The 24,310-nt window shown below is 39.8% G+C and overlaps 1 protein-coding gene across 13 annotated transcripts in view; it reads right to left on the reverse strand.

The window, feature by feature from the left end:
- Positions 1 to 24,310, reverse strand: part of AKT3 (AKT serine/threonine kinase 3) — a 303,148-nt gene that overhangs the window by 167,142 nt on the left and 111,696 nt on the right. For 9 of the 13 annotated variants that reach the window (XM_065589151.1, XM_042848392.2, XM_042848393.2 and 6 more), the window contains one exon: positions 10,034 to 10,159. In XM_065589151.1, the coding sequence (XP_065445223.1) occupies positions 10,034 to 10,159 (126 nt within the window). Of the gene's footprint in view, positions 1 to 10,033; positions 10,160 to 14,492; positions 14,608 to 24,310 lie in introns of those variants that run through there. The other 4 variants (XM_065589153.1, XM_065589152.1, XM_065589150.1 and 1 more) reach the window with 1 other exon arrangement.

Below are 24,310 nucleotides of genomic sequence, written 5' to 3' on the forward strand. Positions count from 1 at the left end.
AAAGTGTTACAATCACCTAAAATAACAAATGCTGACAGGAAAGGGTACAAAATACAGACAAACAGAGACTGAATTAGTCCAGAAACAAGGACTACGGATACAGCCAAATGACTGTGTTGAAATCATGCCTGATAAACAAGAGGAGAACGGAATCAAAAAGCTTGTATCTTCCACAAACAGAAGCTGGCCCAATAAAAGATATTACCTCACTCAGTCTCTCTGATATCCTGGGACCAACACGGCAAATAAAACTGGTGTGTCAAAAATTAGGCCTAATTAGTTAATAGAATAATAATTCACCTCCCACTTTTGGGCTCCTTAAAAAGGAATATTTGGCGGGAGGGAATAAATGGGGAACAGACTCCTGGGGGAAAGGCAGACAGGCACTGCTTCACTCTAGAAACTGTCCTTTGTTCATGAGCCCTGAAGTTCAACATATTGAAATGTCAGGCCATCACCGCTGCACCAATGAAGACACAAGCCTGATTACTCTGTCTTCCCTTCCTTCCTGTATTCCTTTCTGTCCCTCCTATTCCTCCTATCCTCTCTCTTTTTCAGCTTTTTACCTGATCCTGAGACCAAATGCAGCACACAGCATCACTACAACAAAGTGTAGTTCCCAAAGTGTTTATAATCTAACCTAACCTCTTTACCCAGGCAGCTAAGGGGAAAGCAAAACAAAACAAAACCATCAACCAGCTGGTCCAGGCCAATCTGGCAATGAGGGAAAAATTCATTCCAAGCCTCAAAAAGTCAGCTAGCATGATGCCTTCAGCAAGGTCCAAAATCCTGGTCCTGCTCTAATTCTAAGGAGTGGACGGAGAGAGCTGTTGTTCCTGGGTGCAAAACAGTGCCCTGGGCACAGGAAAGGGCTTATAAGCCTTCTCATTCAGTGCACAGGGTCCAATGGGCTTCTACTGCATCCTTCAGTCCAGTGTATCAGCTGGGAAGACATTCCTCCCCCAGCTATCCTATCTTCAAGATCACAAGGAATCTGATGTCCCATGATGGTGGGCATGGGGGGGGGGGAGCAATCATTAAAGGAGCACCATGGCTTTCTTTCCCCCACTGACCCAGACAAATCCATCCAATCGTCACAACTAGAGTGCTTATTGTGAACCCCCTGCTGCACAAGTGAAGCACTACTGCTATTATTGTGTGTGTGTAATAAATTAGACCACAAGTGGAGGGATGTTGTTTGAACCGAACAGATCTGTACATGCATTCAGCAGGTATTCAAGAAGTGGAAAATTAAGTGGCAGATGTGATCTCTTGGGCTAAGCCAACCCGTCACACTTTCTTTTCTCTATTTATAGTTATCAAGGTTTTGGTTGAGTTCTCCTTTATACTTTATTGAAATGAGATCTCATAATATTTATTTACAGATACAGGATTCAGATGGATCCTTACCCTCCTCCCCTCCCCCCACCAATATTCCTCTTCATTCATCTGACAAATTTAATATGGATTTATTTCTAACTGGGCAATTTTTCTGGGCATGTAGCCAGCCCCACCCCCTTTTTTCTTGCAACTCCAAAGCTCCTTTGCCGAAGTCTTAAAAGGAGGCTGTGACCTTAAGCTCCCTTGTATTCACAGCGTTCACACGGTACTAATAATCTTTGTACACAATATAACTTGTGAGGTATCATTTGAAAACTAATAACTCATTTAACCTCAATATTCTTTGACACCATCAGATCAGGATTAAACAAAGACTGAATGGCTATCCAACTACAGACGCAGTTTCTCCTCCCTTGGTGTTCACACCTCAACTGCTAGCAGAACACCTCACCCTCCCTGATTGAACTAACCTCGTTATCTCCATACTGATTTATACCTGCCTCTGGAGATTTCCATTACTTGCATCTGAAGAAGTGAGGTTCTTACCCACGAAAGCTTATGCTCCCAGTACTTCTGTTAGTCTTAAAGGTGCCACAGGACCCTCTGTTGCTTTTATCAATATTCTTGTGTGCAGTATGAATGTGTTATGTATTAAGAGTTATAGACGTATGCTGGAATTATCATCAAAGTGTGTTTAATCCAAATATGTCAGGAGGAGATGGTAAACAGGTCTGCCCTAGATAAAGGAATGATTATTTGCTTCTCTGACCAGCCTGATCATCAGGCAGAGACAACGAAGGTCCAATTTTACATATCAGGTAAACAAAGCTATCAAGCAAACAAGTGGGGGAGGAGACAGCATGGCCTCTACACCCAGCAGGAGAGAGGAGTTTATTCTTAAGGAGTTTTATCTGGGTTTACTTTTCAAAGAATACATTGCAAAGGTTTACTGGTCTATAAAGGGGAAGGGGGCTGAACCTCACGTGATAAACAACTGAAACAACTGATTGTATACAATATTACAATATTATAAAAGTATATAGAGAGGTCTTTTATGAAAGCTAATGACACACTGGTGATTAATATCATGGTGAAATGTATTAACACTATATGAGGAAATATGGATACTTAATGATATTAGGCTTTAAAGTCTGTGGTCAAACAAGGAGAAACAGGTTCCCCTCCCAGACAGGAGAGAAGGCAGCTATTTATCTGTCTCTTATGTAAATTAAGCATGGTGGAATCAAAACAATGGAAGCCCTATTTACATACAGGAGGATGGGAAGCCAACAGGAAGGGAAAAGACAGCATGAGGTCTCTTGAACTAAAGTAACTGAACTTTGGAAGATATAAGAAAAGACAGAAAACATCTTTGGCATCCATCATTAGACAGACAAAAGACGCCAGAGCTCTTTGAAGCTGAGAAAGATGGGTCCTTTAACCAAGAGCCGGCGGAAGTCACCGGAAACCGAATACAGGTGAGAAACCTGCTTAGGCAAAGATCTTTCACCTAGAAAGACAAGGAAAGCCAGCACCTTGTACTTCCATGAAAGGTCCTAACTAAGGGAAAGTCAGCCATGTGTGGGAAACAGAATGACTGGTGAGAAACCATCTTAATCTAGTAAGGTACAGGCTTTGGTCAAGTTTTAGACTTTTAGATGCATGTTTTCACTTTTATTTGCTTATAACCCTTTCTAACTTTCTCTCTTATCCTTTAATTCACTTAAAAGCCTATCTTCTTTTGTTATAAACTTGTTTTACTGTTAGTATAAACCAACTCAGTACTGTGTTTAAATGGAAGGGTGTACCCCAGTTAAGGTTATAAGCTGTGATGTGCTTTTGTGTCTTTGGAGGAACAAATGAACCCTATTATTTCTCTTAACTGTTCAGGAGAAGAATAGACATTAAAGAGAACATAGTTTTGGGAAAATTCAGGATTGGGAGTGTGCTGGGGTTGTAACTCAGCCTTGCTGGTTGTAATAACTAAGGCTGATAACAGGCTGGTGGCATCAGAATTGCTGGACCAGGACTGCCAGTGTACACGGACACTCAATATGTGGCCTGCATGATTGTTGCTGACTGAACATTCCAGGCAGGAAGTTACAGTAGTAAAGCTTTGTGGGGCACTCAGGGTTATAGGGTAAGAGATGACACAACCCCTCACTGGTCTGGATTGCACCCTGAACACTGTGACAGAGGGATTTAGATGTGTTTCTCCACTGTCTTTACATTTTTAAACAAAATACTGTAGCTGTGGGACAGAGGGGATGCTACTGGCAAGCTAACTTCAAGCCATTTTAAGCAGTCCCCCATGTTTCCTCTAAATCATCCTGAGAAAAGTAACACCACTTACATACTTTGTCCTGTGACAGAAAAGATATGATGAACAAAACTTAGGGCATTACTATTTAGACTCCTGCCCAAAAAAGGTATGATGAATCAAAGTCTTATCAATGTAAATATACCTAGCCTTGTCAGAAATGAGGGCCTTGCACAGAAAAATGCAGGTTCTGTTCCCTCAACATTTCCCTTCAGTCACCATACAGTAGATAGAAAGCATTCACTGTGCAGGGTTACGGATAGAATAATTTACTGCTGTGTTTTTAATAATTTTGGAAGATATTAGGAATAAAACCACAGAAAGAGTGCCAACAGGTCTGGGAAACAAAGGGCTTGTCTAGACAGGGCAGCAATGCTGTGATAAATGAAGGGGGGGTAGCTCCCTTTTATGGACACCCAGCCAGCCAGTTAGCTACAAAATCCCTGTTAGTTGCTATTCTCTACTTGCTTTACCTGTAAAGGGTTAAAAAAGCGCATAGGTAAAAGGAAGGGAGGACCAACGGGAGGGCTAGAACTTTTTAAAATTGGGACAAAACTTTCCCTTTGTATTCTGTTGTTCTCCAAAGAGAGGAGACAGAGCAGAGACAGGGCTGGAGCTATGCTGTAAAAAGCTGTGAGCCAGGTATGAAAAATCACCAGATCATACCTAGAAACTACTCATTTGAAACCCCAGATATGTAAGTAGATCAGGAAATGTCTAGGAAGACGCAAAGAGAAAAAAAACTTTTGAAGTGATAATCAAGATAGCACTTCAAAAGTTTTTTTTCTCTCTCTTACTTAATTGGCCTCTCAGAGTTGGTAAAACAACTCCCACCTGTTTATGCTCTCTGTATGTGTGTATATATATCTCCTCAATATTTATTCCACTCTATATGCATCCAAAGAAGTGGGCTGTAGTCCACGAAAGCTTATGCTCTAATAAATTTGTTAGTCTCTAAGGTGCCACATGTACTCCTGTTCTTCAAACTAATGTAATTAGTCAACAGATCTTAGGCCCTACATGGGTTAGATCTGTGGACCATGCTACTTGAAGAATGGGAAATTTCTGGTAAACCAGAAACAAATTTTCCTATTCTCCATCACATCAAGGTCCACAGGTAAGAAAAGGTACAGAGAAGGGCAACAAAAATGATTACGGGCATGGAATAGCTTCCATATGAGGAGAGATTAAAAACACTGGGACTCTTCAGCTTAGAAAAGACACAACTAAGGGGCGATATGATAGAGCTCTATAAAATCATGAATGGTGTGTAGAAAGTAAGTGTTATTTACCCCTTCATATAACTCAAGAACTGGGGGTCACCCAATGAAATTAATAGGCAGCAGGTTTAAATAAAACATAAGGAAGTACTTCTTCACACAACTCACAGTCAACCTGCGGAACTGGTTGCCAGAGGATGCTGTGAAGGCCAAAAGTATAACTTGGTTCAAAAAAGCATTAGATAAGTTCATGGAGAATAGGTCCATCAATGTCTATTAGCCAAGATGGTCAGGGATGCAACCCCACGGTCTCGGTGTCCCTAGGCCTATGACTGTCAGATGCTGGGACTGGAGAACAGGGGATGGATCACTTAATGATTGCCCTGTTCTGTTCATTCGCTCTGAAGCATCTGGCATTGGCCACTGTAAGAAGACAGGATACTGGGCTAGTTGGACCATTGGTCTGATCCAGTATGGTCATTCCTATGTTTAGATTATTTTAATGCAAGTATTAAGTAGGCTGAACTTGAGAAATTTGAAAGCAGAACCAACCAGTATCAAACTATTTGTTAGCTATGAATTTCTCCTCACCAAGGAACCACTGCCTAGAGCACCCTCCATCTGAAGGCAGCAGCTGTGGAAGATAGGATGTCCAATTTTTAGAGTTTGGTGAAGATGGGCAACAAGGGCTATGTTGCAATTTCATACATTTCCTCTTACCGAGCATAAGAATACTTGGCCTATGAAGTCACCCTAGCTCTAAGGGAATGGGCCTTGAGATTAAATGATGGAGCTAAGGACCTTGCTCTTTAAGCTTCTGATATGACCAGATGAATCCATCCTAATATGAAGAACTTAAATGTCTTTTCTTTTGATACTGGATGGCAAAAGACAAAAAAGAACCTTTGATTTTTTCTAAAGGGCTTGGAATGATCAATATGAAATCAGTAAAGCCTGTGTCACACTGAGAATATACTAAAGTTTCCCTTTCAAATCTGATGTCTTGGGGCAAAAGGAGGGTATGGATCATTTCCTGTGCAAAATGAAATACTGAATTTACTTTGGATACAAAGACTAGTTTTAGTCCTGATGACAATTTTGTCACAGCGGAAGGTGAAAAATTGAGATTTAATACATTTCTGAGTATATGTTAGCTGAGAACTAATTTGACAGACAAGAAATATAGTGAAATTTTTCTGACATGTTCAAATGGGAACAAAATTAGCGCCAATAAGATGATATTCAGATCCCAGAGTTATGCCTGGTGAACTCAACGGGGGGTGGGGGGAATCAAAGGTGCTGTACCTAGGAAGCGCCCAATATCTGGATGAAATGAAAACTTCCTCTTCCTAGTGGAACTTAAAATAGCACAAAGAGGAAACAACTGAAATTGATGAATCCACAGTAATCCACAAATTGTACTGTCCTCCAAATGTCCTTTTCTGCCTTTCCCCTGCACAGGACTCCGATGACATCATTTAAAAACAGGCATACATTCCTGTCTCAGAGCAGCTACAAGTATGTCTATACACACTAGGTCCAGCTACCAAACTAAATGGTAAGAAGCAGTACTGAAAATACTGGTGCCTTTATGTAAAGTGAGAGACATGCCTGGGAGCAGACTGAACAGGTACTTTATATGAACATAGGCTTCCTTCAAGTCTATGGAGTATAGGAAGTCCCCTTTGTTGATGGCTGCTAAAGTTAACTTTAGCATCTCCATAATGAATTTTGGACTTCCTTAAGAGTCTATCTAGGTATTTTAAATCAAACCCAGACCTGTTCCCCCAAGCACTCCTTCACAAGGAAAATAATAGAGTAAAGGCCAAACTTCTTCTTTGGGCAAGGAGCCAGCTATACTGCACCACTTTGAAGCAAGTGAGAAACAGCCTCTCTGCCATACTCAGTCTCTTCAGCCAGGGAGAGACGGGAGTCCCTTTGGCTCAAAACAACCATCTCTTGCTAGATGTTCCAGAGGAGTCCCTTGAGAGTAATGTCTAGAAGGCCCAGTCACAAGGTAACCCAGGATTGGAGTGCCAGAGCTCTAGCACTTTTGAAGCTGCAGACAGAAGGCAGCGGCCACTGAGGATTGAGGCACACCCCAAAGGGAACAAGTCTCTGGCCAAAAAAATCCACAATAAACCCCTGAAAAGTTTGCTGCAAGGGAAAATTCGTATTTGGAAGAGCATGGAGAATGTGTGTGGCATGAAGGCGTGCAGGAGATGTACATTAGTAAATGATAAAGAAAGAGGGCCATGAAGCTACTTACCACTGTCCATAATGTCTTCTGGTGATTCTGGCTGCCTTCCCTTCACAGCTAAGATGAAGTGGAGAAATGCTGTGTGGACTGTAAGGAAGTCTGTCGTTGCTTGCACGTTGGTCAAAATTTGTTCAGGCTTCTATTTTGTCTGAAAGCTAGATCTTTTTGTGAATATGATGGAGAGCTGCTGGCAGCTTCTCTACTAGAGAACCAGCATGGCTTTTCCTGTCTCTCTCTCTTCCAGCTTTGGCAAGGGAGACCAAGGAGATCTTTGCATCGAATACAATGATTCTGATAGCCCTAGTACCTCCTTATAGAAGAAGCATAAAATTGCTGCCCTGACATTTGATGAGAGGCACAAAACAGGCTTTACAATACCAGGGCTTCCTTCATGGCTTGTCCACCATCATGTCACATCTCCAAGATATCAATACGTCGTCTTCTTTCTTCTCATGCACAATACTGCAATTTCTACCCTTTAGATGTTAAAGGAAATCCAAGACGCTAAACCTAAGCGTGTCCAAAAGGTAACACCTTATTTTCCTTGCCCATGTTCTTAGAGCTCTTGAATGGTTACTTGTGTATGTCAGAAGCCAGTACAAAATCTTTTACCCTAGTTCCAAGGTCCTCCAATGAACTACTGAAACTATAATTACCAAACAGAACTTCTACTGTATTTTCCATGTTCCTTTGACACTAGGCTTCTTTCTATTTACCATCCTCATCTCTCCAGAGCAGTAGGAAGTTTCTTTTACAGATTGCTCCCACATGAAGTAACCTCCCTGCACGCAGCTGATTCCCTAACTTTTCAAATCAAATATCAAGAGACATTTTTTCTGCAACATATAACTTCTTAACCCTCTCTTTAATGTAACAATTAAATGTTACTCTCTGACCCTTCAACTGTTCCCATAGCCATTCTTTCTAAAACTTGGCCACAGGATCTCTCTTCCCTGCTCCCCTACCTGAACTACAGATGCTATGTGATATATTGTAATCTATATAAATTCCTATTAGTATGAGTTAAGTAATAGGCTTACTTTTTTGTATCATACCATACCAGTTTTATTTTCTAACAGTATAGCTTGACAAATATTATAATAACTGAACTTTATAATTTGTAGATCTGTACGAGTGTTAACAGTGTGGGCCATCTCAAAATGCCCTGTTGTGACCAAGCGCAGTACTACAGGTGTGCCTTGCCTTTGGGTGTCAGTAAGTTCACATTCACAAATTGATGCAATGAGGAGCCAAAACAAACAAATCAAAATAAATGTGTCTCCTTTAATAAACGAGCATCGAAGGAGTACTTGGAATAATAGTTCAAGGGCCCTAAACTCAGTACCCTGGTTCAGAGATCCCAAACTTAAGTCCAAAAACAAGGCCTTTGAGCCTGTCAGGCTACTCTGGAACTGGAGAGAGTTCATTATGCCTTGCAACCTGGATGGCTTTTAGTCACTTCTCTCCTGTTCAGCTTCCTGTTTCTGTTCAAACAGGCCAAGCCTTAGGGCTGACCAGACAGCCTCCTTAAATATACCCAGACTGTTTTGGCTGAGAGTTCCTGGTGGTCTCTTAAAAGGGCAGAACACTCCTTCACAAAGGTGTAGAATATGAATGAGATTTTCAAAAAAAGCCTAATAAGATTTGGATGCCTAACTCCTGTATGGTCCTTTGAAAATTCTGTCCAAACTCTAATTCTTATAGATCTACAAATTACAAGGTTTAGTTATCATATTATTTTTCAAGCTAACTTGCAACAGGATTGGGTGTCTAACTCCCTTAAGCTCCTTTGAAAATCCCAGCCTTTGTCTACACAATATCGTTATTCAGTTTAGTCCCTCAAGTACTCTCATTTTTGTGGCAAACACCATAGGCCATATGTCTTCATTTGTAAACACCTTTCTACTATCTCCACCTCCTGGGGACAAACTGAATCTAAAAGGTTACCTTTCAAACAAGTTCTATAAAAAACTGGAAATCAAGATGGCTTCATTTTACCCACCGGATGCATACTTCACAGCCTTGATAATACATGTAAACTGTTTGATTGCTTGGGACTACTGATTACCCTGTGTGGAGAGCTGATTACCTGATTATCCAAGAGACTAATCCTTTAGCTTGATTTTGTGCCATTTGACAGTCTGGATAATTTTCTAATTACTTTGAGTTTTCAAGTGATTTTATAGATATTACTGGAGAAAGGAAAAGAGTGGGAGTGTCTTCCTATAGGTAACGTTTTTCCACAAATGTACGTCTTATTACAGTCACTTGTCTAATTTGTTGTTGTTCATTATCTGTAACCTTAACTAAGAAACTTTCATTAGAAAAGCCTCAAAACCTAATATTTGATCAAACTTTAGTGGTATTTCCAATGTTGTTGTTTAGAGTTTGACTTCAAGCACAGTGGAACAACCTTGACCCACAGCATCAAACTTTTAGGTTTGACAGTGAATTTCTAAATTACACATATAAAGTGTAATGTAGTAGGTACACCTCTACCCCGATATAATGCGACCCAATATAACATGAATTCGGATATAACGCAGTAAAGCAGTGCTCGGGGAGGTGGGGACGGGGCTACACACTCAGGCGGATTAAAGCAAGTTCGATATAATGCGGTTTCACCTACAATGCGGTAAGATTTTTTTGGCTCCCGAGGACAGCGTTATATCGGGGTAGAGGTGTATTTATCAATATGCTAAGAGTTAACATTTTAAATTGTGTGATAATGTATGTCCCTCCCTCTTTATATAAACACACTACCATGGGATCTAAAATATTTTAATACAGTCAATATATTTAATATAATATATATAATTATGTGCAAAGAATTAAACAAATTTATAGTGATTTAAATACTGTAGGTATAACAGATGCTGAAGAGAGACTCACTTGCCACAGAAAAGTTGTTGAGGGGATACGGTAGATCCACATCTTGGGGCTTCTCCTTATACCCTATGAAAGAACCATCTGTCTTCAACAGGAAGTATCTTGGTCGCCAATTTTTGATATATTCTCCTATATGAGAAAAATATACATTAATACTAAAGAAAAGAAAGACTTTGATATGGGATGTTACAGTGCCATATCCATGCCCAACATTAACAGTGTCAGAATTTGCTTGAACAATTTTCTTCATTTAAAAGAGAAAAATGTCACACTTTTATAATTAATTGCACCTTATGTCTCCAGAGATTCATTCAACAATACACACAGAGTTGTTGGCGAAGTGAAACCTTACACATAAATCACATACATTATTTTAAAAACACTGACATCCTAGATACTGTTCCCAAAGTTAAATGATCAATAAAGAAACAGCATGGACTGTTTATTACATTGTGGTAAAATCCAGGGCCAAGAAGGTAAAAATGGACCTTCTCTCTTGTAAGCATTGTTGATTACAAATTAGCTTCCCAAAACTTATCTACCATGCAAAGACACAATGTAAAATCCAGTATAAGAATAAGAATAAAACAGAGGCACAGAAAATTGTCCAATTACATACACGGACAGAGGAAAGTACACATACTGTGTAAAATCTTATTGAGATCAAAGAGCTGTTAAAAATTGCTTTTAAATTTAAGGCATGCTTTGAAAAGATAATCAAATGCAGTTTAAAATGAACTGGACAGATGCACTGGTTACTAGAAGTGCTGTAAACCACAAGCCCTCAGCCACTAAATCATATTACCACCTTCTTCCACTGATGTGTGCTGAACATTTTCCACAAAGAATGTAAATCCATCTCAAGATCTCCCTGTTAACCAGCTAAATGTGCACTTGATACACCCAGAGAAGTAAGCAAAATCTAACACATACAGTTGTGATATTAAAGGAGACAATCTATCAACAAGAAGTACATCAGTTTGTTCATAATGCAATTTCAGGAACTTCACTGACCATTGAAATGGTAGCCTGCTCCTTCACAGAAGTGTGGGTAAGAAAATAGTGAAACTAGTATGCCAAGCAGAAGATGTTGTGGAATGTTGAACTTCTAACTTCTGAAAAACTACTAATGCAAGCTATTTACATGCATTGCTAGATTAAAATATGGAAAACCAATCTTCTCCAATAAATCAAAATGGTCTGCATCAAAAACTTTGAAATCAGAAAAGTGACTGGTTTCAAAACTTTTTATGATGAATTTTGGAGAAATGTTTTATCTAGATGATTTATGCAATGATATTTCAGGAACGAAGGCAATGTCTTCATCCAAATAATTCACAAATCTGCTGTAGCGATCCACTAGTAATGATGTGTTGTCTACTATGAACAAAACCTCCTGCAACACTTCTATATCTGGGTCTTTAAAGGGTTTTATGAATACACTTAAATCAATTCCCATGTTACATATAATATACTAGTGCTAAACAGCATGATTTTGCCTTAAGTTTCAGCCCCAATATAGTAGCCCACAATGATAGCCAGATGCAGAACATGTCGTTCCAAAAGGAATATACAATACTGCACAAATACTCAGGTCTCTTGCACCATGGATGTCTTTCTTTAAAATATATTAACTTTGCCTGGTTCCTACAGATGAATCATACCCAAATTTGCTTTTTCAGGATGTTGTTCCCCCCACAAAAAGAAGTTAATATAATTTTTGCACACAGATACATTGAAGGGTGTGCCTTTTCTTGGAATGATCAATATTGCTATAACAAAACTGGCCTGGATAAAGGCTATTGAAAATGGAGTGGGTTTAGGTGAATATATTAATGGGCAGTTTTTGTTTATATTGTAATTTTTAATGTATGGATTCCATGCCCAGAAAAATGGATGGATGCCCACAACTGCACTTTAGAAATATGAAGAATAAAATAAATAACACACTGGTTAACATTTCACTTAATTGCCGAAATAGCTTAATAGTTATCAAGATACACTCATTTTCCTCTGCTTAATTTATAAAATGCTCCTTTATAAAAATAATTATGCTCCCTTCTGCATAATCCAATTTTTTAAAGATTAAAAACAGCTTTCAGTCTATGTTTCTTAAAAGAGATCAGTGTTCGCATGAAGCTGAAACTGTCACCATAAGAAACGCTCATACACTACATCTCTCAGGATATTTGGAAAGGAGGCCAACTCTCTGACTTCCAAATGACCTATCAGCATTTCAACTTTAAGTTTTTATATTTTTCAGCAATAAAAATATGTGCATATGTAAACATCATTTAAAGTCTATTACATTTCTAAAGAAGAAGCTAATACTAAATTTGAAGTCATAGTAAGAATATACTTTTCAGAATGGAACATATGTTTACCAAGTACCTTAAACATAAAAGAACTGCAAAAGACTTACCAGTACATTTGAAAGTTTGTATATTCAAGTGTTAAGATTAGAGTAAAGGATTTTGTGAGAAAAGAGAAGTCCACACGGACTAACCAGCAGAAAAGATGGCCTGACAATTTAATGAATTACAGTCTTTGAGTTAGTTAAAATAGCAGTAGTTTTCCTATAGAGAATTATTCAGTTTGTACCCAGCTTCCTGCTGGGTTAATGTAAGCTAAATTATTATTTTGCTTAAATTTATGCCCTTCTAAATTGAAAAATATGTTCTCCTAGAATCTGCTTACTAGACTTGGAAGAAGTATCTAATTTTACACACTGCACTGAAGTAAGCGAAGTTATTCATGCATCTTTTTAACTCTGGTCAAAGTATTTAAAGCTATTACAGAATAATTGCACTTTCACATACAAGGAAAATTCTGTAACCTAGGAGTCAGCTTCAGCTTCTTCGCTGCTCTAGCAATATTTCCCAGGGCGCTCCCCAAAATTGGGAATTGATATGGAAATTCTGATTCACATGAAAATAAAAGTCTGGATCTTTGACAAAGGCAAAAAAAAATGTTGAGGTAGCTATACAAGGAATATGGTAATATTGAGTACGTCAACACTGGAATAGAAGATTGCTGTGTAGACATTTGGGCTCAAGCTGGAGCCCAGGCTGTGGGACCCTCCCCCCTCGTGGGGTCCAAGGGTTCAGGCTGCAGCCTGAGCCTGAATGTCTGCACAGCAATTTTACAGCCCCGCAGCCCAAGACCTGCAAGCTGACCCAGGCCAGCCCCCAGATATTTAATTGCTGCCTACACGTACCTACAGGGTCATGAGAATGAAGTTCTGAATTGCTCTTCACCTGACATGCTTTGGTTGTTATTGCTATCCAATACATTAAGTGCAACCCCAATGAAAGGGGTTTTATACGGCCATTTCTTATGCAAGCAGATAGCAACAGTGACTTGCCTTCAGATTTTTTATTCTGATAAGGAGTTTGTTGTAGTGATGTAATGCTTGTAATTTTGAAACTTTGCTGAAGAGCTCTGGTGGGAGGAGATTTCTGTGGAACCAGACAAGAGTCTTCAGTTTGCTCATGCGCACATAAAATGAATCTCTTAAAGTTAGTTATGTCTTTAAATTTACCTCAGGTCTCTATGTTTTCAAACACAGACTTCACGTAACACTTTATGGTTCCTTTTACTATTAACATCCATTTGTAATCTTAAGAAAATGAGAATTCAGCACTTCTTCTGAGAATTACTAATTCAAAAATACCCAACTAATTTTATTGCTGAAGAATCACAGTAATTAGTAAGACAAATTGGTCATCTTTGCAATAGATAATTTAACCTATTTTATTTAACAGAGTTTGATACTTTTGAATATAAAAAGGGCTTCTGGAGATGTCAGGAAAACATTTTTAAGATACAGAGCTGGCAGGCAACGGAAGGAAGCCTTTGAGTTCAATAACTTGCTTCCCAGAAAGGAGCAACAGCTGCCACACAGACACAAGTGAGATTAAAAAAAAACACCAAGCAGAGAACACCAAAAATCTGCCTCAAATATTTCCTTATCAATTTACCAAAATGGTTTTAAAAGAAAGAACACTGTGGGGTGAAGGATTGTTTGGCAGGGTACTGGGAAAGGAAGGAAGGAGGGAAAAGCCAGTTGCACTATTTTTTTTTTATTTTTAAGGGAGAAGTGTATATGTTTTCTGTTTTAAAATAGACTACAATCTCTCTCATGTCCAGATAAACAAATGGAGGGACAAAAATAACAATGTACCCTTAGAGCAAAGACTAGGAAAATGGGGCAAACAAAAACTGTTTAAAAGAAACCAAGGCTAAACCATATTACTATACAAGTTATTAAAATGAATCAAGATCATGAGAGATCCCAGATCAAAAAAGACATCAAAAATATTGCTTTTTGTTTTTAAATTGAATTTACTTACCTTGGCCCTCTGAGGGCAGTGTTACCTAACACATCATAAGAAGCATCAGAAGTGACTTTTTACCTAAGATGACAGTTATTAAATTTACAATGGTTTTATTAAATATTTACCTTTTGTGTTTTCATAACATATGGAAATTGCAACGTAATCTGAAGCAACTGTAAAAAAATTTAGATTAAAAGAAATGAGAAGTATATCTTCCCTTAGCATCAAGTGTATGCTGTTTAATATAATGGAGTATTACAAATGCACGCACACACACAAATTTACTTTAAGGACAGCCAAATTTTGGCAATAAATGTTTAGATCCTATCCTTTGTCTTTTATATAGTAAGGCAACCCATATTTAAATAAAAATGCATGTTTCCAAGAAGCCACTGCTAATACTAAATGACATTTTGAGTACATCTATATTAAGACTTGAAAAATTCAATTGTCTATTCACCAGTGGCAAGTGGGAAGTTTTCCTTATTAAGTGTGAAGAGGATATATGCCATCAATTTATGCAGTACTTAAGCCTTCTTTAAGAAGTTTCTAGCCTGGGAGTGAAGATAAATGAGAACTGAATGTAAACTGAGAGAATGTTGCTTTTCTGAGGCTACAGACAGTTCCAGTCCATCTCATGTTCCTCCCAGCTTAACAAAGTACCATCACAGTGTAATTAACAAGACTGATCAGTTTTACTACTGCTGTTCAGAACCCTATGGGCAGAAACTGTCTAGAACCTTGTGAGAGACCTTCCTCCCCCTTGCAGCAACCAGGAGGTGAAGGCAGAAATCATCTTCTTTCCAACAGGACATGGACAGAGATCAAAATTAAAGGGCTGACTGAGTCACCCAGGAAAATCCAGTAACAGCACTCTAGTTGAAGTCGCAGCACACTTCCCAGGAGCTGGAGGTGAGTAGGAGAGCTGGGCTTCTTACCAGGGGCACTGTTCCTGGATCTCACTAATGGGGTCCCCATACCCTCATCTTTTGTACATACCTCTAGCTAGAATTCCCCCTACCCCGTTTATCTAGTAGGAGACTATATAGGATCTGCAGGATGCCAGACATCTTTGAAATGAAAGGGGGAGCATAAGCAGGGGTAGGACCCTCCTTCGCCAGGACATTCCACCACCCTATGGCCAGCCAGAGTAAGATAGGAGCCAAATGGTTTCTTACTCCCTATGGTAATTATTTAAACCTTTGCCTTGCCTGGGCTTCTTGAGCCTCTTGCTCTATTGTAGCTAGAAAGATTAATCCTCCACTAGTAGAAAACTGGTAAATTTTCCAAGCTCTTTTGTAGACTGCCATGCCAGTCGAACAGTCTTCAAAACAATAAAGAAAGGCTATTTACCTTCCAGTAATTGGAGTTCTTTGAGATGTGTGGTCCCTGTATGTATACCATTGTGAGTGAGCATGCACTCTGTATGCCTGAAAACGGAAGATTATTCATTAGCAGTGTGCATGGGTCTGCGCCTGCATCTCCTCTTGCTTTGGATCAAGAGCATAAGGGGCAACAGAGACCAACCTCCTCTCTAGTTCCTTCTCTAATACAAGTCACCTTAGGAAAGGATCTGAAGCAGAGGGTAAGGAGGGTGGTATACGAATAGGGACCACACATTTTGAAGAACTCCAGTTTTTGTGAAGTACTTTCTTTCTTTGAGCAATGCTTTCTATGTGCAATCTATGTGGGTGTCTCACAAGCATTACTCATTGAGGAAGATAGTGCGAGGAACCACTAGGGTTGCCAACGTTCTAATTACTGAAAATCAGACCCCCCCCTCCCCCAAATCTCTCCTCTTCCCCGAGGCCCCTCCCCTGCCCCCAAGTCCCCGCCCCCTGCTCACTCCTCCGCTCATGGCTTTCCCTGACTCCTAATTACAAAGTGTGCCAAGCCCTCTACTGCTTTAATGTACATCCCTCCACACTTGAACTGCGACGTAAGAATCACAGAGAAATAAATTCAGGCCTGGCATTAACAGAGTATCCATCCCTAGGCGTTAACAGTCTCAGGCCCTCTTCTTATCACAGGTCTGAATTTGACCTCTTTGCTTTAAGTGGAGGCCTAACAAGCAGATTCTGGTCCCACCAGTACCTTTCTAAACCCAGCATGAGCAGCCAAGGGACATACAAACCCCAACTCCAGCAGGCTGCCTGGGAGCGCAGATCAGAAGAATGCTGTGGCTGTATGGGAGCAGCCAGGCAGCCCCGCTGGTGAGATAGGACGTGGCCATCCTGCACGGCAGTCTCCCACCTCCCCCTGCACTGGCTGCCCAGCAGCCCCCTTCCGCGCCCGCTCGACCCCTTCCCACCTTGGAGCTGCCTGAGAGGGCAGCCAGAGGAAGTGCTGGCTGGCAGGGCAGCTCGTGTTCCTTCCCTCCCAGAAGCTCCTTACCCCACTCGCCATGGGCCCCCACACACTGTCCTCTGCCGCAAAGGGGCCGCCGGTGCATGCGTGTTGCCTTGGGAGCTGCCTCTTCAGGGCCAGGCAACAGGCTGCCACTCCTCTCCCTCCTTACCCCCCACACTGCCAGGTCCCCTTTTCCACCCAACTTTCCGATCGAAAACCGGACACCTGACAACCCTAGGAACCATGCTGCATCACAGACTGCAGGAAAGATGCACCTGCTGAAGAAGATTGTACTAAGGCCTAACATCTATAAAGGTATGCACAAAGCCCCATGTTGCCGTTCTACAGGAGGGGAACACCCTGAAGAGAAGCAACCACGGTAACAGTAGGCAATAAAGAAGAAGCAGGGTGAGGAAGAAAGCAGTGTCCCCAGATCTGAAGAACAACTCTGTATAGCTCAAAAGTTTGTAGCTTCAACCAACAGAAGTTAGACCAATAAAAGATATTACCTTACCTACTTTTTCTTTCTGATATCCTGGGACCAACACAACTACAACAACACCGCAAATAATTATATATGACAGTGAATGTTGAGATTCAAAAACTTAAAGCTTTATAACAATTAAAACAGTCAACATCGTATCAAAATATACAATGTAAGTATCCTGAAGTTAAACCCCAATAAGCTATTTCTTAATTGAAAATTACAGGTAGGCAAAATAATCATCCATGGAAATATTTTTCATCTGTTTGTGTGGTGAAAGAATCATTTACCAATAAAAATCTTATACTTCCAAGCCTAACTCTGAGTCTGATTCAATATGGCAATTCCTGTGGCCTTAAATACCTTTGTGTCCTAGTATTTTAATTGACTTTTTTAAAAAGAAAATTACTTAATGGTAATTCTTGTTCTCAGTATGCTTGTAACAAACAGGCAAAAACTCTTTAGCTAAGTACCATATCCAGTGAATTCCCTTGCTGATCTTTTTGCTAATTCTAAACAAACGTCTTCTCCATTTTAAATTACTGGACTGAATCTCTGTTCCTATCACCTGTAAATTTAGTACTATTATGGATTCTAGTCATCGTTCAACTCTTCCTTTCCTGTTGCATTAAAAACTCTCAATAATTTTTTTTTAATCTAAAAATATGGGAAAATATTAAGAATAAATATTCAACAAAAAAAGCGAGATATTGCCCTATACAAATGCAATATCAGTCTCTAACTTAGCAGGTCTGGACTCAGTTTTTAAAAATGTGCACCTAACGTACTCACACAAAACTACTGATGTGCCATTGCAAGTCAAGAATTTGCACTCACAGGTTACATAATGCATATCCTCAACATGAGCATGCACAAGATTATCTTGCCAATTTAAACATTACTCTTATTCCCCCTTAACTCTTGAACACTTCAGATGACATGTAGCCAAATCAAATTCAATGGAACTACTCACATGTGTGAAGTTATTCACTTGCATATGTGTTTACAGGTTCAGGTAGAAATTTGGATCCTGATCTTAGAACAGTAAATGTTTAAAATGGCAAGATTTTCTTCTTGATAGCTCAAATTGGGCATAGAAAAGGTCAGTTCTGAATTTGGTCAGGATGTCTCTAACTTTTCATAATTATGGCCTGAATTTTTAAAAGCAAGTTTATAATCTTATCCAGCACAATTTGTGGCTAATTATCCATATGGGAGTGTAGGTACACATCTTTCAACTCATTTGAGATGAAAAAGCAGGTCTTTGAATCAACTCCCCTGCTGACAGTCTCAAGGAAATATATCTTGAAATATATATTTTAAAATAAACTGTTTTTATTATTGGAAATTCTTGAAGGATAAAGAAGAACGTATTGCTGCCTAGAGCAACCTGGTCTTTATTATCTATAACTGTAATACAGTGGAACCCCGCAATAAAGCACCCCGCGATAACGCGAATTCAGTTATAATGCGGTGCGAGTCTGGCCTCGGCGGGTGTGGGGCAAGTCCAGCGGGCGCGAGGTGTTTGGGATCCATGCCCCGGTGGCTGCAGCAGGAGTGACTCTCCCTGCAGCCCTGGCGCACCCCTGGGGTTCTCACCTCTGTCCCCGGCAGGGCCGGCTCCAGCCCGCAGCCCGTGTCCTTCCCTCCCCTCCGACCGACAACTTTCAAATAACTTGCAGGCAGGAGTGGCATGGAGCCCTCCCAGCAGGTGGCATGGCAGGAGGGGCTGAGTGGTGAGCGCCCCGGCCAGGGCCCCCGGGGTGGGGGGGCAAGTGGGGCAATTTACCCCGGGCCCCGCGAGACCGGGCTCGGCGGCGGTCCGGGTCTTCGGCGGCGGGGACTCCGCAAGCCCTGGCCCAGTGGCGGTCTGGGTCTTTGGCGGCGGCAGGGGGCCCTTCAGTGCTGCCGAAGACACAGAGCGACTGAAGGGCCCCTGCCGCCGAAGACCTGGACTGCCGCCTGGTGACTACAAGTGCCGCAGCTCCACCGTTTTGCCCCAGGCCCCCTGAATCCTCTGGGCAGCCGTGGCCCCAGCTGAAGGAAGCCCTGGCCACCCCCCTTCTCTCCCCCCCCCCCCCCGCTCCCTCCCTCCCACTAGCCAGAGCGTGCACTCTGTTACCCGGGGCATGTCTGCAGCGCAGGGAGTCCTGCTCCTCCTGCCTTGGACAAAACTTCCTTAATGGTTGTAAGTTGAAACCCTGCTATAACGCGACCCCGCATTTACCATGATTAAATTTTTTGAACCCCAATTATCGCGTTATAGCGGGGTTCCACTGTATCTAGATCACCCTGATTATATTTCTTGTTTCTCTTGAGATAAGCAAATTTACATTGCAATTCAGTAATAAGCCTAGTTTACTCTCCACTTCCTATGTCTGTTCTCACAAATTCCATAATTATATACTTGCATACTACAAAGTTTTAGTGCAAAATTCTGCTCTCAGATATGACTGCACCAACCGATTAGATGGAAGACCAGTTTGAACAACTATGATCTTTCTGGCACTATAGAACACAGAAGAACATGGAATAAAACCCATGAAGAAGAAATGCCAACCCAACTAACAAAAAAAAGATGACTCACCATTTGCAAAACTACTGACCTCTGCCAGGACACAGATGTAGAAAGCACTACTTGGTGGGAGGCAGTCACACCTGAATTCTCAATTAAACTCCAACTGAAATAATAATTCCAAATTATGCCAAGAAGACTGAAATGCTGTCTCCAAGGTTAAAAAAAGAAGACATTAAATGCTCTCATCAGTTTGTTTTCTTAGATCAGTAATCTTTAAGAAAATGTCTTTACCAGATTTAAGACTGGCATCTTTCTTTTTCCTATGAAGACAGAGAATACGATTTCTGCTAAGCTCATTCACGTAATATTCAAGTCATTCAGTGACTAACCAAAAATCTTTGTTGTGTCCTGATCGAAAAAGGTTAGAAAAGACGTCTGAAGTACATGGATACAGCCATGGAGCACTTCAAACTACTATTTCCATTTACCATTCTGAAGGCAATATCTTTATCATAACATAACTTACCAGAACAGTAAAACTTAACTCTTCTATGCAGTGTAATTATAGCTGTGTTGGTCCAAATATATTAGACAGAAAAGGTGTGTGAGGTATGACTTTTATTGGACTAACTTCTGCTGCTGAGAGAGACAAGCTTTGAAGCTTACACAGACTTGCAGAAGAGTTCTGTGTAAGCTTGAAAGCTTGTCTCTCTCAGCAAAACAATAAGGTCCAATAAAAGTTATTACCTCACCCACCTTGTCTCTCTAAATTTATTCTTAATATTTAAGAGGGGAAAGTCTGTGGATTTAACTTTCCACTTCCATAATCTAAAGTAAGAAATCACCTGACAATAGGAAAAGATTACATTTACACTTAACCCTTTTGGGACAGCTTTAGTCCTTTCCCATATGTCTGAACCCCTTTTCATATGTTTACTTCTTTCAAGTGAACCTGGAAACTCATAATAAACAAAACAAGCCCCCCTTCCCAAAAGGAGGTATTAGAAGGGAGAGGAGAAAGTATGATTGAAGCCAGTGGTTTAAAATCTGGTTTATATGCAACTGTCAATACATAGGAAAAAATGAAAGGAAGTTAGCTGATGCTCTTCAGGAGTTGACCAGCCTTTCACCACTGGAGAAGCATTCAAAATGTGATCAAGTTGCAAGAGAAAATTAGTCTGCTAATCTAAGACTAGCCCTTAGTGTTTATTTGTCTAGTTTTATATAATTTTAGACAATTTCTAATTGGCATTTTCTGCACAGGAAAGGCCCAAGTTGCGATAGTAGGGGTGTGCAACATATCACTCTTGAGATACTTGAACAAAGCTACATAAGAGAGCTTACATAGCTATGCTTGCCTACACATTTCTTGGGATCAAAATAATTTTATTACTCTATTTCCATAAGTACTAAATTTACCAAAAACTTAAAAATAGCAAAGAAAACAATTTCTCTCTCAGAAAGGTTCCTTTTAGAAAACAACAATGGAGGAAGGGGAAATATTAAACTCCTGAACTAATTAACAAAACTAAAGGAGGAGGTGGGGGGACAATGATAATTAGTATGTACCCTCCCCCTAACCAAACCTCCAAATACACTCATTCTGTATATGCACACACAACAGCAGCATCATAAACCGTCTCAAGTTCTTGCTATTATTCAGTTCGACATCTGCACATGTTTATGCGTCTCTCCAAACAACCTCTTGAACACCCTGCTGGAGCTGTCATTTTTTTCTTCTCCCTATCTGGCAGATGGCAAGTCAACAATCGGCATCAACAGCAGCCGAATATCTCCCCCCTCCAGTCTACCCCCCCTAAACAGACACAATAATAACTTCTTTGTGCTTCCCCACAATGCAGCTGCTTAAACCATTTCGCTACAAGGCTGCTTTGCCTTAATAAAAAAAATCCCTTCTGTCAAGTCTAAAAAGCAGCATAATGTTAAGCAAGCTAAAGCCACAGCACAGCTGCAAACGGGCAGACACATTGACAGCTCCTCCCTTAACAAAGCCCTGTGAATTGAAGGGGGTTCATCTGAGGCTCACACAGTAATTAGTATAAAAAAGTCCGACAGCCTCTATTATGCTAAGGAAAAAAAACTGGACAGAACTGGGCTGCTGTTTTGCGTCAAGAGTTCTGCTGCAGAGTAGATAAATCATGTTGGGTTTTTTTCCCCTCTCTTTTTAAAGACAGTAATAAGGAGGATGAGAGAAGCTAATTTGAAAACTTGGACACAGTAATTGTACCATATGGTGAGCATTTATCCCTTCTGAAATACACGCTAACAGTCACTTACATGCACAGTGCTTTGTTTTACAGTTGTTATTCTCTCTACCATATTCATAAAATGGATCTGAATATCCGATACTCCAGAGAAGTTGTGTGTAATTAGCAACAAAACTGCCTGGGCTTAATATACTGGCCTAGCATACCAATCTAGTACACTGCAAAACAACTGCCTCCCTTCCTCTCCCCATCCCCAAAATGAAGTAGTGTCCACTTCAAGGTTTTATCATCAACTCAAGCTAGTCAAATATCAAAATGTAACAAAGTTTAGAGAAGTAATTTCTTGACACTTTCATATATTGCTTCTTGAAACAGCTGGTTCTAGAACATATGAGGGGAGGCTAGTCTCATTATAATCCTATGCTACACAAAGAAGTTGGTTCAAGAAACAAGTATAATTCAGCCACTAGATAAAAATAACCACAAAATAATTAAGTTTAACCATCCTCAGGGAAGGAACTGTACCAAAACCTTCCATGGTGACATTAAGCTTAAGAAAGGGCAATTTAAAAAAGAAAGAACCCAGTTAAAGAGACCCTAAGAAAAAGTGAGGAAATTAAAACCCTTATTTTCTACCTGGATGATATTAAAACATACCATACCATAACAGACTCACAGAAGATATGCACACAGCTGAACAAAAAAGGAAGAGGGAATATCAGAATTATTTAAAAAAAATAAACTGTGGTTGAATGGAAAGGTTCAGAAATTATTCAAGTCAAACAGTATCTTTCAGAAAATGGAAATCCAACCCTGAAAAGGAACATAAACCAAGGCATGAAAAATGTAAGGTAGCAATTTGGAGGGCTAAAACAGATTTTTGAGGCGCAAATAACCAAACACATATGAACAAAAATAAATTAAGGCAAACAACATGAGAGAATCAGTCCATCTGCTAGACACCAGGACATAAAGGCTGCAACTGAGAATTAGGGTATTGTAGAGAAACTAAATGATTTTGTTGCACCAGTCTTCATTACAGAAGATAGTGAGGAGAAACTTACTGTGAACCATCACTTTTCAGGTAACAAAGACAAGGTACTGTCAGTGACCGTGGTGTCAAAAGATGAAATACCTGAACAAAGTGATAAAGAGCAAACATGGATAGTATGTATCCAAGATTTCTAAAGACATTTAAGAATTAAGTGGCTGAACAAACAAAAATATGCAATCTTTTATTAAAATCACCTTCTACTGTCAGATTAGAGGGTGGCAAATTTCATACTTATGATTAAAAAAAGAGGCTAAGGGTGATTCAAGGAATTGCAGGCCAGTGATTCTTACTTCAGTACCAGGAAAACTGTTCAAAGCCATAATTAAAAACAGAATTAGAAAGCATATTAGGTCAATCTACATGAGATAGACATGTAGCACTGCTTCTGAATAACATGCCTATCTTAACTATTGGAATTCTTTGAGTACCTCAACAAAATAATGAATAAAAAAACAAACAATTAGCTGACTATTTATTTGAACTTACTAAAAGATTTCAGTAAGAGTTACTAAGGAAACTTGGTAGTTCGGGGGCAGGGGAGCAGGTAAAGTGCCATGGAATGAGATGGATTAGAAACTAGCTGAAAGAAAGGAAACCGAATAGGATTATGTAGTCAATTTTCAATATGGGGTGCCACAAGATTCTATATTAGGAACAGTTTTGCTTAATAAATACATTAATGACCCAGAAAAATGTGAGATGGAAAAACTATTTATGGTTATGTTTGTCTAGAATATGAGGAATTTCAGAGGGCCCTAACAAGTTAATAAAATGGGCAGAAAAATAGCAGATGAAATCTAAGATGGAGAAATGCAAAGTAATGCCCATAAAAAAGGAATAATTTGCAGAACTCAAACAGTCCAGAGTCTATAGCTATTCTGGACTGCTCAACGAAATCTTCTGCTCAATGTGTGCCTTTGGGGAAAAGGAAACAAAATATTAGGGTATATAAAGAATGGGATGTAAAGTAATACTGAAACATTACAATGCCATTATATACAGATAAATATATGCCTTCATTTGGAATACTATGTTAGTTCTGGTCAAACTTTCTCAAAAAGATGTAAAAGTAATAGAGGGGATTCAGAGACAAGACAAAGGAATCAAGAGGCTTTCACATGAAGAAAGAATGAATGGATCAGGACTATTTAAGTTACGGAGGAGATGAAGAAGAAGGTATATGATAATGACATACAAAATAACAAATGGTATAGAGAAGATAAGGGATGATAGGTGACACCAAAAAGGACAAGAACAAGAGAGACTTCACTGAAAATGAAAGACAAGAAGTTTTTAAAAACACAAAAAGA

The sequence above is a fragment of the Chrysemys picta genome, chromosome 3 (genome assembly GCF_011386835.1).
Source record: "Chrysemys picta bellii isolate R12L10 chromosome 3, ASM1138683v2, whole genome shotgun sequence".
Lineage (NCBI taxonomy): Eukaryota > Metazoa > Chordata > Testudines > Emydidae > Chrysemys > Chrysemys picta.